The sequence below is a fragment of the Anarrhichthys ocellatus genome, unplaced genomic scaffold (assembly GCF_004355925.1).
Source record: "Anarrhichthys ocellatus isolate YVR2014 unplaced genomic scaffold, GSC_Weel_1.0 scaffold30, whole genome shotgun sequence".
Classification (NCBI taxonomy): Eukaryota; Metazoa; Chordata; class Actinopteri; order Perciformes; family Anarhichadidae; genus Anarrhichthys; species Anarrhichthys ocellatus.
Window position 1 is genome coordinate 3,609,692 of NW_022280060.1, and position 15,758 is coordinate 3,625,449.

The 15,758-nt window shown below is 43.9% G+C and overlaps 1 protein-coding gene across 1 annotated transcript in view; it reads right to left on the reverse strand.

Annotated features, from left to right (window-relative positions):
• The window catches only part of cpamd8 (C3 and PZP like alpha-2-macroglobulin domain containing 8), a 38,907-nt gene that overhangs the window by 11,161 nt on the left and 11,988 nt on the right, over positions 1 to 15,758 (reverse strand). The window contains exons 20-34 of the mRNA XM_031864058.1: positions 14,913 to 15,144; positions 13,302 to 13,455; positions 11,577 to 11,707; positions 11,375 to 11,426; positions 10,937 to 11,235; positions 10,118 to 10,186; positions 9,872 to 10,028; positions 9,533 to 9,709; positions 7,946 to 8,027; positions 4,172 to 4,328; positions 3,921 to 3,995; positions 2,169 to 2,334; positions 1,553 to 1,639; positions 1,274 to 1,410; positions 831 to 986 (exon numbers count right to left, since the gene is read on the reverse strand). Of these exons, the coding sequence (XP_031719918.1) occupies positions 831 to 986; positions 1,274 to 1,410; positions 1,553 to 1,639; positions 2,169 to 2,334; positions 3,921 to 3,995; positions 4,172 to 4,328; positions 7,946 to 8,027; positions 9,533 to 9,709; positions 9,872 to 10,028; positions 10,118 to 10,186; positions 10,937 to 11,235; positions 11,375 to 11,426; positions 11,577 to 11,707; positions 13,302 to 13,455; positions 14,913 to 15,144 (2,131 nt within the window). The remainder of the gene's footprint in view (positions 1 to 830; positions 987 to 1,273; positions 1,411 to 1,552; positions 1,640 to 2,168; positions 2,335 to 3,920; positions 3,996 to 4,171; positions 4,329 to 7,945; positions 8,028 to 9,532; positions 9,710 to 9,871; positions 10,029 to 10,117; positions 10,187 to 10,936; positions 11,236 to 11,374; positions 11,427 to 11,576; positions 11,708 to 13,301; positions 13,456 to 14,912; positions 15,145 to 15,758) is intronic.

Genomic DNA, 15,758 nt, shown 5'->3' on the forward strand with positions numbered 1-15,758 from the left:
GAGAGAGAGAGAGAGAGAGAGAGAGAGAGAGAGAGAGAGAGAGAGAGGAGAAACAAAGAAAGTCAGAGGGGGCAGGGAGAGGTGAATGAATCATTTATCAAGTGAATGAATGCTGTAGGCTGCTGCAATGCCACTAGTGGTTCCCTGGCTACTAACCAGCAAGCCTTGATTGCCCCCAATTAAGCTGACACCACTAATCACAGTAGAGGAACATGCCCGGCAGAGAGAACGTACTGCACTCTCACCTGAACCACTCGGGCTGTCTGTTGGAGCACTTAACACACGCACGCACGCACACAAGTGCACACGCCCACTGACCTGACCTGATGCTACAGTGCCCTGGCCAAGGAGGTGCGTACCCACACTGTTAAATTTGTAATGCATGGGCAAACAGGCCAATAAAACACAGTTATAAAATAAACAGACCAACAAGGTGCTTCTGGGAAACCCAGTGCAGTCAAGCCTGGTTTGGTTTGGCAGTGTGAAAAGGTCCTGGCTACTTAACAGCCGGACATAGAAAGAGAGATTAATGTTTAATGCCAGAGACTGGCTCTGGTACATAGTTGCTCGTCAATCACTACAATAAAGAGGGAAAAGTTTCTACATTGCATTTCAGCGCTGGAGTTTTGCTAATGCTGCCTCTGAAGTGCTGGCAATCATTAGTAGAGTTGACCACTAATGAATGCTGATAAAGCGCTTTCAACCTGGATGAACAATCTAAAATTAGCAACAAAGCAAATCGATTGTCGTGCCTCATCTGCACAAGAAATACAGTGAGGAGCCTGCTTGCCTTAACTAAATGAATTCACTGTTTCCATGGATGTGGTTACCTTGGCACTCTGAAGGAGTTTCTGGTTGTCCCTGTTGAGTTCAAAGGTCTCCTGGAAGTCGAGGTTGGTGGAGGCCAGTGAGATTGTGAGGTTGACCCCTCCAACATAGGACAGGATGGCATACTCTGACAGGGCCTGCAGAGCTACACACGTGTCCTGCACAGGGGTTGAAGAACGATTTCTTTTTTTTTGGGATGAATAAATTATAGTTGCTTTAGTGGCAACAGCAAATTGACATCACCTTTACTAAAGACAGTTCTGACTTAAACCCTAACTGCTGCGTTATCAAAAAAAAAAAAGAGTACACTGAAATGATTCTGGTTACTTTCATTGTCATTTCTTTGATTAGTGTTTTTGTCAAACAGAGAAAAGCTGTTTAATTTGATTAGCTCTTGGAATGATGCTGAACCAAAGGACAAAAGAAGCCAGACAAAAAGGGCTACCTGTGTGGAAGAGAAGCCGCCCAGGGCATTCCTCTGCTGGGAGAGCCATTTGACCACAGGCAGGGCAGAAGCCACATCCCCCAGGAGGGTGTAGGTCAGAAGACCGTATGCTGTCATCTCCACCTCTGCTGACACCACTGGGAACGAACAAGAATTAGATGCTTATTTGGATTTATTTGGGGGAATCAGACAATATCAGATCTGTGTGGTTGGCCAAGGAGACGGCAGGCTGCAGGTACAGCTAATACTAACGTCTAAGGTAGGTAGTAATAAGTTTACCTGACTGAGAGAGGCCATCGCTGAAGCCCATGAAAGTGTCCTCATGTGTCATAGTGCTGCCAGTCAGACTCCAGTGGGTGAGTCCATCTACAAAGACAAACAAAGTGAGATAAAGACAGAAAGAGTTCAGGGAGGGCATCCTGGATCATATGACTCATTGTATCCATATCCTAATTGTCTCAATCTTTCAGCAGCTATGCAACCAAGCTCTGTGTCTTCATTGTACGTGGGGAATAAACTCATTGTGATCAAGAAAGAGTGTTTTGTTTTTTTTGTGTTCCACTAAACTCTGTCAAATCTGCTAAAACTTGCAGAAAGTTTCAGTCAAGAGGAAAAGAAGTGAAATGGCCAAAGGAAACCCAACATTGAGATAAGAGAGAGGGGGAAAGGGAGCGGTGAATTGAGCTACTGCTGCAGCAGCTTCCTTCAGTCACTTCTGTCCTATATCTTCTGTAAGTAGCCTTAGGGCAGGAGGCTTTAACTGTAAACCTGTAATGGTGTAACAGTAACGCTGTTGCAAAGTCATCAACTATATATTTTTACATTTCAATATATTCTCATTTTGTTCTGATGGATCAGTGACTTGCTGACCGTGTTTCTCACAGTGAAGCAGTACCTTGTGTGATGGCCATGTGGTTGAGGCGGCGCAAGGCCAGAGGGGCGTACGGGCTGCGTAGCAGAGCCATGGCGTACGCAGACAGGGCCGTGGTGTACGGGTCATCTGCAGAGTAGGTGTTGCTCTCCAGGAAATCCTTGGCTTTGGCCACTGCCACCTTCTCATCCTGGAACATGAGACGAACACAAATGAACAATAGCTTATAAGAGATGGCAGAGGTTGACTTTTTTAAGTGTCATTTTTGTTACAATGTTCTGAATTTATTCTTTTTTGTAGCATATTTGCAAGCAGATGAACATTTATGTACATTTCTTCTCCAACTGTTGATAACCGGTTGTTTAAAGCTATAAATGTGTGAGTCAAGTGACCTGTTTTAGGTATATTTTAGTTAAAGTGATACAGCACCACTCACTACTTTTAACTTACATTTTGCTTTATTATGGAGGTGCCTCCATAAACACATTATTTAGGAACAGCGTGGTGTTGATGGGAGCAGGCTTGCAATGCAGGGCACTTGTGAATGATGGTGGTTCCACGGACAGTTTATAAAACATTGAACAGTTAAAAGTGACAAAAAAAAGTTTGTATTCAGTGTTTGTGAAGTTTTCATCTTTAAAACGACATTGATTTCCTACAAAATAACTGTCAAAAATATGCCCTCTACACGCACACACCAGCACGTACAAATGTACGCACGTAGACACACACAAACCATCGTCACCATCATCATCCCTCCTCTGTTCAACTGTTCAGAGGCTGCACTGTCCAAACTCACAACCGCCTCTTCTACTCAAATGCAGTTATTGAATAAACATTCATTTTGGCCATTACAAAGTTGAGAGTTTGACTTTCATCTCATGCAGATGTGACCTTCCCTCTCATCCCTGAGATGATAGGCCTCCGGAGCCACTCACTCTAATTGCAGCAGTCATCTTTTAATTAAGTGAAATTGGAGAGGGGGGTTGAAGGTTCTGCTTTGATGTGAAGGATAACTTTTCAGTTTTTATCAGTTGTAAAAGGACAGACTCTCAGACTCTATCCCTCTGGGATAGATAGTAGAGGAGGACAGACAGATGGATGGATGGACGGAGGGGAGCCAGCAGGAGGAAATGCTGAATAAAGAGTCAACTATGTGGACAAATGGAGCGCAAAGACAAAAACAATCAGAGCTACAGAAGCTTTATTCAAAACATGCTGAGGAGGATTTCACCAGAATTATGTTGTAACTCTTCCCTTTCCCATGTCATTTAGTGATTAGTGATATTAGTGAGAGAGCAAAGAAAAAGCAAGCCAAGAACAGGGAGATAAGTAGGGCAACACGTCAAAAAACGCAGAAAGGAGACAGGGAGGAATGCAACCGAGGTGTCTTTCACGGAACTTAATTGTCTCTGCCCGTCAGACCAAATCTTTTGATGTGGTCCAAAACGTGATTAGATATTAGATTAGCAGTACTGGGGCATGACAAATATGAGAAGGCTGACTGCCAGCACATCTTCACAAATATCAGGAATGCAGCGATACGTCCACACACGAAATGTACGAAAATTCCCAGCAGCCTGGTAGGAGGACGAAGTGGGACAGGTAGCGCACTGGATTAAAAGACGTTTAACCAACCGACATGAATCCATTTTTACACCACTGCATCTGCTGTAGATGAACTTGTTTTTTTAGGGGGCTTGTTAAAGTACCGTCACATTAAACACTGTTTAGCTCACCACTGAGAAGTGGTCGTGATTTTGTTGGGCTGCTTACCTCTGTGGTTATCCCAGTCTCCAGGAGAGCTGCTACCACATACGCTGTAAGGGAGATCTTCCCATGGATCCCTCCCTGTGGACAAAAGCACACATTCGCATAGGCCCATGAAATCTGAGGAATATTTTTTCCCAATAATTCATTCCATTAAATCATGTACATTTTGTGGTAGCTACGGGGCTGGAATTGAATTTGAAAATGCCACCGCTGTTCCTGCTTTTAACCCGACCCCCACCAAGACACAAGCCTACCTGCAGGTCTTTGTTGAGGATGCGTCCCATGGCGGGGAAGGAGCCGTCATCTCGCTGATATTTGATGAGCCAGGACTTGGCGGCGCGAAGCTCCTCGGGGTCGATGAAGATGAAACCCCGAGACTGAGCAAAGGACTTCAGCACAAATGCTGTCAACCTAGAGGAAGAAAGAGGCGGAGGTGGAGGGGTGAGATCGTTAAAGACAGGTGAGGGGGAGGAGATAAGAGAGGAGATATATCTTTAGATCCTTTGAAACATGTGCTGACAAATCCCCCCCAAAAAATATGAAGAGTTTGACTGCAATCACTTTGTCAACCGAGTGAGAAGTTTCCAAAACCAGTCACACTCCTTTAATCTGTCAACAGACTGTAGATGGAGGGATGTTTTTGTGAAAGACAGACGGAGAAAGGACTGATATGTAGAGACGGATCTGAGGAGATGGAAAAAAAAAAGCAGCGAGGAGGGGCGCAGAATGGTGCAGCGGGGTTTGATCACCACTACAGGATGCGGCAGCTGTGCTCTTGAGAATGTGAAATCTCACACAGCCCCAATCAAGTATCTTTCTGCATGTATGTTGGAGTTTCCCCAAAAGACTTACACAAACACGGATCCCAGGGATGAAGGTTGTGAATCTGGCTGGCCTGGGAGTGCAACTGGAAGTTTATGAGTCCTGGTTTTTAGTGGGCCACGGTGGAGATGGACCAGGGGAACCACGGGGAAAGGCCAAGGTCGGGCCCGGGGAACACGGCTGAGCTAATAAACACTCATCCATAAACAACAGACCTCCCGGCAGTGGTCGAAAAGCTGAAGTCTTTGGCCAACAACTCCTCAGTGACAGCAAGACATTCCATTACAGCACCCCTGACCACAACTGACTTATAGGATGAGGCAAGCTGCCTTCCATGAAAACAAAGACACACAAGATGGAAATGAGCAAATAAACAAACTAGCGCTCTGGTTTCCTGTAGTGCTCACAGCTCATAAGTGAGAGCACAATCCAAGAAAGAGCACCAGGGGAGAAGGGGAACTTTACTCTCAGAAAGCGAAACACTAAATCTTCCCCGCCTGAAACCTGGATGTTATTCCTCCCTGGAGACGAAACTAGGGATGAAGTCACAAACCTGTTGGAATTTTTATAATGTTAAATAATATTGTGTCACTGGCTTTAAGTCGGGTCCCAGGAAACAGGTACTGGAGAGTGTAAATATGATTTAGTTTGGAGAAGGAAGGCAGCCCCAGACATGCTCACTTCCACCACGCGGCCCATGGCTGGGGTCCCCCTCTCCCGATTCTCCCCGTTCCTGATTCTTACTTCTGTTTCCTAACTCCCAAATTCCCTCTCTGAGCTGCCCTTATCCAGCTTCATACTTCAAAGGGTAGATCTGAAGGCAAATAGAAGACAATACATGGGTGTGCTGCTCCATGATAAAGCCGAGGTTGATAAGCTTAATGGGGAATGTTATGAGTTGGACTACGGGAATCGGTTCCCCGCTCCTGTTTAAGTGTGGTGGCCTTAAACTATGTTGCTGGTGTGCTGTTTTAGAAAGCAGCCAGAGGTGGATCACTTAAACTGAGATTAAACTGGATGGCACCAACAGGGTTTAGGGGTAGGTGCCCTGAGTCTGGTGAAGCTGCTGCGAGTATTGCAACCGAACTGGGAAATTACATCAAGACACCAGTAAACTGTTGGCAGCTGATCAAGTCTCTAATATATGTTGGTGGATATGTATATATTTTAAATTCCTAGGATTACTTTTGCAGGCTGTTTGTGGATTATAGCTTTATGACAAGCCTACATGACTTACTATTTGGTGATCATACGTGGCTTCATTTCTTTTTTTACAAATACACACCTCTACAAAAGGCTCTATAGCCAAGCTATGGCAAAAGAAAGACAGCAACGTTGGCTTGCCAGTTTGGCACAGGACTGGAAATATAAATCGGGTTAATACAGCAGAGTATATCAGTTCTTTTAATCTCTGGTATTCAGCCCCCCAACGCTACTAACGCTGTCAGATCAGTCTTTGGGCAGACACAAATGCCATGCCAGCCTCAACACGTAGAGCAAACTACTGGGAATGTCAGAGAAAATGAAAAAAGAACTGCCCCGCTCTTAGAAATAGTTACAGAAGGAGGGAGTTTGTTTAGCTGGGACTTCAGCTTTCTCTGTTATCTCAAATGGAAGAACATATGGACACTTGAGCTTTCTTTGTTAGAAAAGTATTTTTAAATCGGGGTTGTGAGAGAGTTGAGGGTTAAGGCTTCAAAGGGCAGCAGGCTTGAGGTATACAGTAAGATGCTGTGTGTACTGTGATAATTGTAGAACATTACAAATCCAAAGGAGTGACTTTATACATGAAGGTTAAGGTTGAAACTAAGGTTATGTTTAGTCAGCTGGGGTCCGTGATTGGGGAATTAATGTAGTGAATGAAATGTCTTCACAAGTATGGCAATAAAAACCTATACATGTTGGCACAAACACACACCGGACCACAGTGTTGGTCTGTATTTCTGTTTTTACAAGACAGCAGGTAGTTTTCATTCGGCTCAGCATGAAAAGGAGCCAGGGGTTGAAGACATACTCTCTGCCCCATCGCTCCTCGTCGGTGTCCCCCTGCATCTGAATTAAATGAAGTCAGTCAACTTTCAGCCCACTCTGTGCAGTGTTAACAGCCTTGGCACCAGAGATGGCCAAGCGCTGCACACCAAACCATCACTGCCAGCCTTGTCATTATGTTCAATCTTTTCATTAGATCCTGTCCATTTCCACTCAGATACATTTTTACAAGCTGGAATTCATAAACACTACATTACGGGTGCTTTTAAGCGTGCAGTAAATGCACTGCTCTACCCTTGAACTCTGGAACCAAAACGAAAGCTGGGCTTGTTTTGGATGCAAACATGTCGATGATGGATTCATAAAGTGTCTGATGAAGCTTAACCGAAGGTTCACCATCTAAGTCGTGCCCACCACAACCCACACTTGTTACACCGGGCGCCAAGGAAAACTCCAAAACGCAGCTTGTTACATCCTCACATCCTCTCACAGTCATCCCGGGATGAGTTCAAGCTTTCCACAGCAGTTTAATGTTACCAATTACACCCAGGTAGTGAGTCATTAAGAGGCATGCTCCGCTTCTGTTTACTAGGTCATGTAAAAAATTTAAAAAAGGTCGAGAGCCATTTGGCGAAGTGGCTCCAGACAACTTATAACAATGTCTCCAATAGCTCGTCTGCAGGGCCAAAGCAGCATGGGTCCACTCCTTCCACTCAGTCCAGTGCCATGGGTATGAACCCTGATTAACTGCAAACAAATCTTGACAGCTTTGCCTACCTCAGGGATCCAATTATGCCGTTTGTTTATGATTCTCTGCCGTTTAAGTAACCTGCTGTTTCACAGCGTTAGCTCTATTAAATATCATAATACCCACCTCAGCTCATAAATCACCCAGAGGTATGCACATTGTGCGTGGGCCTCAAAATGCAAGCAGTGGAGCTCCCCATTGAGGGCATTAATTTTATTTGTATCACTATCATGAGATGGCTCTGCCTGCCAGCCTGAGCCCAGGGAGTGTAAACCTGAAATAAACACTAACCAGTGATTTAAACACATCAACAAGCAATAGATTAATTTGAGCACTGAGATTCTGATAAAAACTTCATTGCTTTGGCCAGCAACCTAAGTTCCAGTTACAGCTGAAGAATGTGGCTACAGCTAAGCATTGGCTGATATAAGTTGTGTAAACCTTGACAGCTACACCTACAATGACTTACCACATACTGCCAGAGGAATCCCTTTCTCCAAAGGCACTGTAGGATCCATCCTGCCGTTTGTAGGTCAGCTGTCTCTGGTAGCCTGGAGAAGAATAAAGAATGGGGGAGGTGGTGGGAGAGAACTTTCAGCAAGAATAGTTCCTCATGATTAGTAAGAAATTACAAAAATGATTAACATACTTTTTTCCTATACACCACTGCAGATGCTTTGTTTAAAAAGTCTGCAACTGCTGGCAAAGCATTTCATGGGATCCTCACGTTTGTGATGTACACTAACTGCAAGAGGTGAGTTCATCAAAGACCAGTAAACAGATAGTGAATTGTATTTAGTGTTCTAGAAAAGTGTCAGGGTGTTAAGTAGGGGTTCTTCTTTCAACGTGTGATCTTTGAAGTTCCGGCAAAAAATGAGAAGCAGCGAGGTGAGACTGAACTCTGGGCTGTGTTTTACAGGTGGTGCAAAGACAAGCAAAAGCACCACTTGAACATGTGGTACTTTCCTGATTTTGAAATTGTCTTTTTTGTATTTTATGCAGTTTACAAAAACCCAACAACCTTGTGATTGATGTGGAAATCATAGTACGTTAGGTCCTGTTCTTTATCCAGGCCAGCAGCTGAATTCCTAATTTCAATGATGCATAACCTACACACATCGGGATTCTTCTGGAATCCTGAGGCTCCGTACACATTTTAAGAATTCCTCACAGTCACAACTCATTTACTGTAGATCCATCTGCAGTATAGCCTGTCCCTGACACGGTATGCTAGAAAAGGTCGAGGAGGGTTAAGTGGAGAAAACAGAGGAGGTGGAGAAAAGATTGCTCTGGGTAACTCCGTGATCCAAAGTATTCAGTGCCGGCCAGGCTTCTCCGTCGAGAAATCCACAGCTCCACAAACAAAAACCATTATCCAAGGTAAACTTCACTCCAATAGTTTCCAGAAAGCCTAACAACAGTGTTCAACTTGCCAACAATTAGACAAAATTCCTTCTGCTCAGCATTAAGTCAATTTGCTCAAAGTCGAGCCAGAAGGGATTTGAATTGTTAAGATTTATGATACACTCTAAGAGCTTGATTGATGCATTTGTTTCCTCTGCTTAAACAGCTGCTCGCTAATTTGAGGTAGGTTTGCGGGATTTTGGGAATAAGGATGTCATCGGTTATCTCACCAGTCGTCCATCTCAGCATCAAATATTGAATCACCAATTCAGGTTTGTCCAACAAAAGTAGGGCAAGTTTGTGTGAAGTAAGAGCTCTTGGTACTCTTGATACCTATCCTGTAATACACATCTTGACATTTTAAATGTTTTACTGGACATATTATCCAAACCTGAGTACATCAGGAGAAAAAATGATGAAAAGACAGATCAAATTTACAATAAATCAATAGTTAAATGTACAAAACTCAAACCCATGTTTCCCTAACACAAACATGTAAAACTTCATACAAAACGTCATAGGCTAAGAGGTAAAGATAGTTATTTTTAAAGCTTAGTGAGGAGCTCATCCTTTTAAGGGTGCAACATGTTGTGAAAACCAGCATTGCAGTTGCAGTGCTGGTTTGCAGTTTGCAGGGTTGCAGTTCATTTACCTTGCAACAGGTAATCAGTTGCTTCATTCTCAACCGCAGGGCTGAGCTGCCGGGTCTTCTGCAGGTACTTGAGAACAAAGACGTTGGGGGCAAAATGGATCATGTTCTGCTCCCCACATCCAAAGGGCAGACGCAACAGCTTGTCCAGGTTATTCAGAGTTGGCCCCATCACATCCCCTGGTACGGGTGTACACATAGACACACATATAACACACGTGTAGAGCTTTACTGATCTGTGCGTTAAGGCTTTAGAGATGTAGATAGTATAATGAAAGTGGTACAGATGTTTCGCACACGCAATTCTAAGTTATATAAATGCACACTTAACAAAAAGTTTACCAATCATAAATGCGGTGGCTCTCTCAGATCCAGGCACCATGTTGTGAGGGACCCCCAGAGTGAAGGCCTCGTTGTGGTTCTCATCAGAGTCTTCCTTCCTCCAGATCTTAAACTCCCCAACTGATCCCCAACCTGTTGAGAAGCCTATGTGACGCACCTGGACGGACAAACAAATTAGTATTTTTGTTATTATCAGTAAAGATAAATCACTGCAACTAGTATATAAATGCAATAAAAGAGTCAGACCTGTCCAGAGAATTGGCCTGTCCACTGGAGGATCACTGATTCATTGGATGGATGTAAACCATGGCCCACCTGGAGAGAATTATGCAGACGGGCTGAAGGCAAACACTTCAGGAGCACAAAATATGGTACACAAAAAGATAGTAGTCAACCAGAAAACATTACGAATCAGTGAACCCAGTTTTGTAAAGCAACTGATGCTTTTTTTTTTGGGACTCCCTCATACTTAGCACTAATAATGTTCTTCTGCCAAGTCTTGGTGATGCTAGTGTGATTCACTCACCTCCCACACACAAACACAAACATACAAACGGACCAATGTAGAGCACATTTCCTCTCTGGTACTAGAGTTTCATTGCGTAATCACATTAAACCACACAGTGCAAGGCCGAGCCCCACAGCTCATTCAACCCAAAAAATGGCATCATCCCCTAGAAGATAAATGAATCCTATCGGGCTGTACTGCGCAGGCTTTTAACTCCTGCCTTTGGTGAATGGGTTGAGGCTAATGCTGGGGCTGGGGATCACAGTCCTCAGTGACATCAGACCGTTAGGCGTGACCTTACCAGACAGCCTGCCAGTAAAAGTGGCGCCAGTCCTCCTAACACACAGACCCCATGGCCTGCTGAGTCTTTTTCACCCTCTTCTCTTTGTGCCGGACTTGTGACACCAAAGGATATTGGTGTAGGATATTACATCATTCCATGTGCTCATCATTTCACCCGCTCAACTGATTAATTGCTGCCAATCTATCACACTAAACCAATACACATATATTTATCCAACCTCTAACTTTCCTCTACAGTTCCTTTATCTCCTTACCTGGACAACGCCTCCCTTCCAGCTGATCCAGAAGCTGCGGAACTCGTCCCAGGAGAAGATGCCCGGTGTGGCGGCACTGATCAGCGGCTCGCCCATCTTGCCCAAGGAGATCCAAGAGCGAGTGTTTTGCCTACCCCCAAGTACGATCTCTAGCATCTCTGCACTGTCGTGGGGGCTGGCAGAGAGGGCAAAGTGTGCATCGTTGTGGGTCTTCACTGCCACTTGGAACTGGTTCATCTTGGCCGGCTTTTTCACATACTGATACTCATACTTGTTGGGGGTGGAAATGTGGATTCTCTCTGAAAATGGAAATATGAAATACTCAATTAGTCATTGCAAGAAATGTAATTAGGGAGATGATACAGCAGGTAAACTATGATCTACCATTGGTCTCCTGAAAAATTCTTAAAAATGATATGACATCAGAAAAATATATACCATTGGGACAGAAGAAGACACTGTAGGTGTATTCTCTGGGAAGGCCTTCTGGCTACAAGGAGAGTGGAGAGGAAAAGTGGGATGAATCAAGAAATAAAAAACGTTTGGACAGATTATCTCAGAACAATTCAAACTTATTGTTGAAATATATAAAAGCAAGTCTTCTCTGTCAAGTGACATTGATCAACATCAACTTTCTCACCTCCACATGGACAGTCCTGCGGACATAATCCAGGCCAATGGGGGTCCTTTTATCGTCCACGTCGTTATTTGTTTTGCCTGTCTGGAATCCATCTGAACAGCAGCTTGGTTCATTGTAGGCAATAGCACGAGCTATCGGGGCAGCAGAGAACAGAATCAGCTTTCCTTATTTCAACAGCACAATCTCACCCCTTTGGTTGTGCGGTATGTCCGCGGAGCATCGCCCCAAGTCAGTCGCAAGATTTGAGTAATTGTTTCCCGCCTATATTCAGTTATGTGTTATTAAATAAAATGCTAACAGTAGGAGCCCTGGGGCAGAGAGACAAGCCCTTCAAATCTATCTGCCTTGAGTATCTTCGTATCTCAAATTGTTTATAATTATCACTACAAAGTACTTCTCAGAGTACATGTCACTACCGGGCGATATTGTTTTGAATTTTGCCAATCTAGACATTGAGGCTCATCCTATACTTAAAAGTCACTCTTTATTGGGCGGGGGTTAATTCGAAAAATATATCCTAACAATGTTGGCAAATGTCAAGAGATTTGGAAACATCAAAAAGTGTTTGTGAGGTCAAAAATCAGTAACGGCAGGATATGACCATATCTCTAATGTCATTTGTGGACATCAACATACGTTACACAGGACAAACATGTCTGTAAGAGGACTCCCAGTTCTCTTGCTGGGGAGCACATTGGAAATGTGGCCCTGTGCCAGTGGCGTCTCTTTGTGTGTGTGTACTGAGAGGGAAACACAAGGGGCCAGGGGACTAAGAGTGGGGCCATGGGGGGCCCATTGACCGCCAGTGACCTGCAAACTCATCAACATGCCACTGAGTGTCACAGCACAGCTCCGGTTGCTCCCCCACTGCTGGCCTGCTTTGTTCTCACATGCGTTCTGGAGGGGACTGTTTGTAACTCTGGGTGGGTGACCAGATCACACACAGCTCGGCCCCTTGGCCAGCACAGCTCTCTTAAGTCAAAGACTTGCCTTTTTGAAAGGCATCACACTGAGGGCACGGACGTCCTGGTGAAAGGCTGATATTTTCTCAAGTGCTACGCCACTTAAGAATTCAAGTAATGCTATTTCAATGATACAGCACAATCTAATCTGTATTGTTTACATTAGCATCAAAACTCTGACGCATACCTTCAAAACAAAGGCTGAGCCACTTTTCTGATAATGCGACAGGGGTTGTGGGATATAAGAATAGTTGATCCCACATTGTTATAGTAATTTAACTTAAGGTCTTTAAGTAAATATAAAGGTGCTTTGTTAGTATGTGTGTAGTAATGAAGTACGACAACTCTTTTTATCTATTATGCTGACCAACAGTGAAAATGCTTGCCGGGGAAGAAAATTAATTTCTCAAGTATTTCCAATGGAAATGCCTGATATCTGGCCAACTTACCTGAATACCTCTCTAATCTTTGCCTGGCAACTGGCAGTGTCATGACATTATGAAAAAATGTGCATGGAACAAGATACTGTTAAACCCCTACAGCCCTGCCTATAAAATTATTTAAAATGATGAAATACAGCAGAGAAATCAAGAACCCTCATTCATTTTCGATTTCAACATTAAAGGGTATTTTAGGGGGAGTTTTTCCTTTTCAGAATCAAGGGTCAAAGGGTCAAAGGGTTAGGGGTTAGGCTGTTGTATGCTGTACAGATAAAGGCAACTTGTGGTTTGTAAAATGGACTTAATAAAACCGACGTGACTACCTGTGATGTTTGCGGACCCCAGTTCCGTGAAAGACAACACAATGGATGTAGGCGTAGCCTCTCCAGGAGCAACACACTTCTTCCTGGTAAGGTGGTGCTTTCCAGGGTGGCCAATAAACTTTATGCCTTTCGGAACTGAGACTTTAACATGAACCTGAGAGAGGAGAGAAGCAGGAAGAGACAAATCAGAGGCAATTGATCTCCTCTGACGGGCTACAATGACATCATTTCGACCGGCACGCCCCTCCCTCATATAGCGTGTTCTCTTCAAAGCCCCGAAAGCGAGAGAGAATTTCTAAATCGCATTGCGAATTTTCCATGCTGACTGACTCATGCTTCTCAAGCTCCCTGAAGGATTATGTTCCACTCATCGACCAATTTTCACAGAGGGCTCGGTAATGCAGAGGGGATCTCTTAACTGTTTTTCATCCCCACGCCACAAGTCGTAAATAACTGAGCAGAAAATATAGGAATCACATGTTGCTGGGGTGGACATCAAAGGAGGGGCTACTCTGGTTTGTATATTCATCTCACATGACATCAGGGCAGTACACGCACAGGCTATTTAACAGGCTCATCTGCAAACATCATGATGTCATCTGTGTGGAGCGCAGGACGGACCTATTTAAGACCAAGACAGAACTAAGAGGGCTGTTCAAAGGCAGCGCTACAACGTACTTCTGGGCTAATTAAATGATTTCACATTACAAACCGGTGCTTCTTTTGGCAACCATGTCCAGTCCCTCAGTATTACCTCCATTTATTCCATAACAAGCCTCGTCTCGTTCATCACATTGTTTTGACATCACATGTTTCAGCCCAACGCCTATGAAGCACATCATGTGTATTTAGATTAGTTGCTTTGTGTCTTCTCTGTGATCCACAGTCTTTACTTCACAAACACTTTGTCTTAAAGTGATGATGTAGTGTGCGGTATATTGTTTGGATTGTAAAGCACTCAAGAGACAACTATGTAATATCGGGCTGTATAAAACAACGGACTTGACTTTCGTGCCTCTGCTATCTACTCAGGTCATTACACTGCGAAAATCAACTTGCTGAAAATTAACACTTGCTTGAGACAGGTCATTAATATCAAAGAACAATTTTTGTTGCTGTTATTTGTTTTATCTCCCTCTACAGCATATAGCTATCTTTATTTTTGTTTGACCACACATTTTTCTGTTGTACAGCACAAAGCATCCAACAATCAAATTAGATTAATTTCAGATAACGTCAATATTTAGCTGGTAAAAACTATTTTACAGCGTGAGAACCACACAGGATGTTAAATATTTAAGACTTTTGCCAATTAAATCTTTTCAAATACCCTCTCAGAAAACCTTATTCTGAAACCATCCTTTGGAAGATGGTTACAGTCATGTAACATGCACACAATTTGAGGGTAATGGGCTAAAGCATGAGTATGGCCCTTTAAGCCTTATCCCTGTAAAGAAGTGGTACCCTCGTCATCTTCATAAATATATAGATAAAGACTACTAGGTTTGTACTGTGTGAAGGCGACTGCTGCCGAGCCTTATTGCACATATGCTGCACTGTGGAAACGTAACTTGCTTCCTGTACATCTGCCTCTCTCATTCATCATCTCACCTCTGAACAGGTCGGCAGGTAGTTGTAGACAGTGAGGGGAACTTTGGTCTGCTCCCCTCGGATTAAGCTGGAGGGCAAGGTGAAGTCGACAAAGAAGGGCTTGAAGGTACGAAGCTCCGCTTTCTTTGCTAAGCCCAGCCCCTTTTCCTCCGACAGGCCGACGGCTTCGGTCACCCAAGTGGTGATCGAATCCGGCACTTCCAATCGCAGCTCGGCTTCGCCGGTCTCAGAGCTGCAAGTGACACATGTTGAGACACAACTTGAGTGGCAAGCTTAGTTGGAGAGTGAATTAACAAGATTCTTTCTTTTTTTTTTTAAGCATCCTTTCATGGTTGCTTAATAAAAAGGCACAGACTACAAGGACAAGCTTGAACCAATGTAGATCACTTTTATGTTAGCAACACCTGCGTCAACACCAACACCTGCACCAATGTAACTACAGCAAACTCTCTGAAATGGATAGGTGTGTGAGGGACAGTCAGGCGTTGACCCAATCTGTTTCTATGGATGAAATGGACTGAGCTCATTATTGGCAGCACACATTTAATGTTGGTGTTGGCAAACTGTCGCAGGGCATAATAAACTTGTAAAAACCTTCCTTTTGATCAAAGTTGCCCAAAATCCACTTTAATGGATTTTTAAGGGAAATCAGAGCTTTGGACTTCACAGGATATTAGGCAGAGCTGGAGTCCCATCCAAAGGAATCAAGCATATGGAAATCTATGGGCAGTCTATTTATATTGGCTGAAAATGAATGGAAGGTGCTGTTGAGAAAGTCTGTTCCAAGATCGCCCAATTTAAATGAGGCACATTCACACCCGGAGGGGGGGGGGGGGGGGGGGGGGG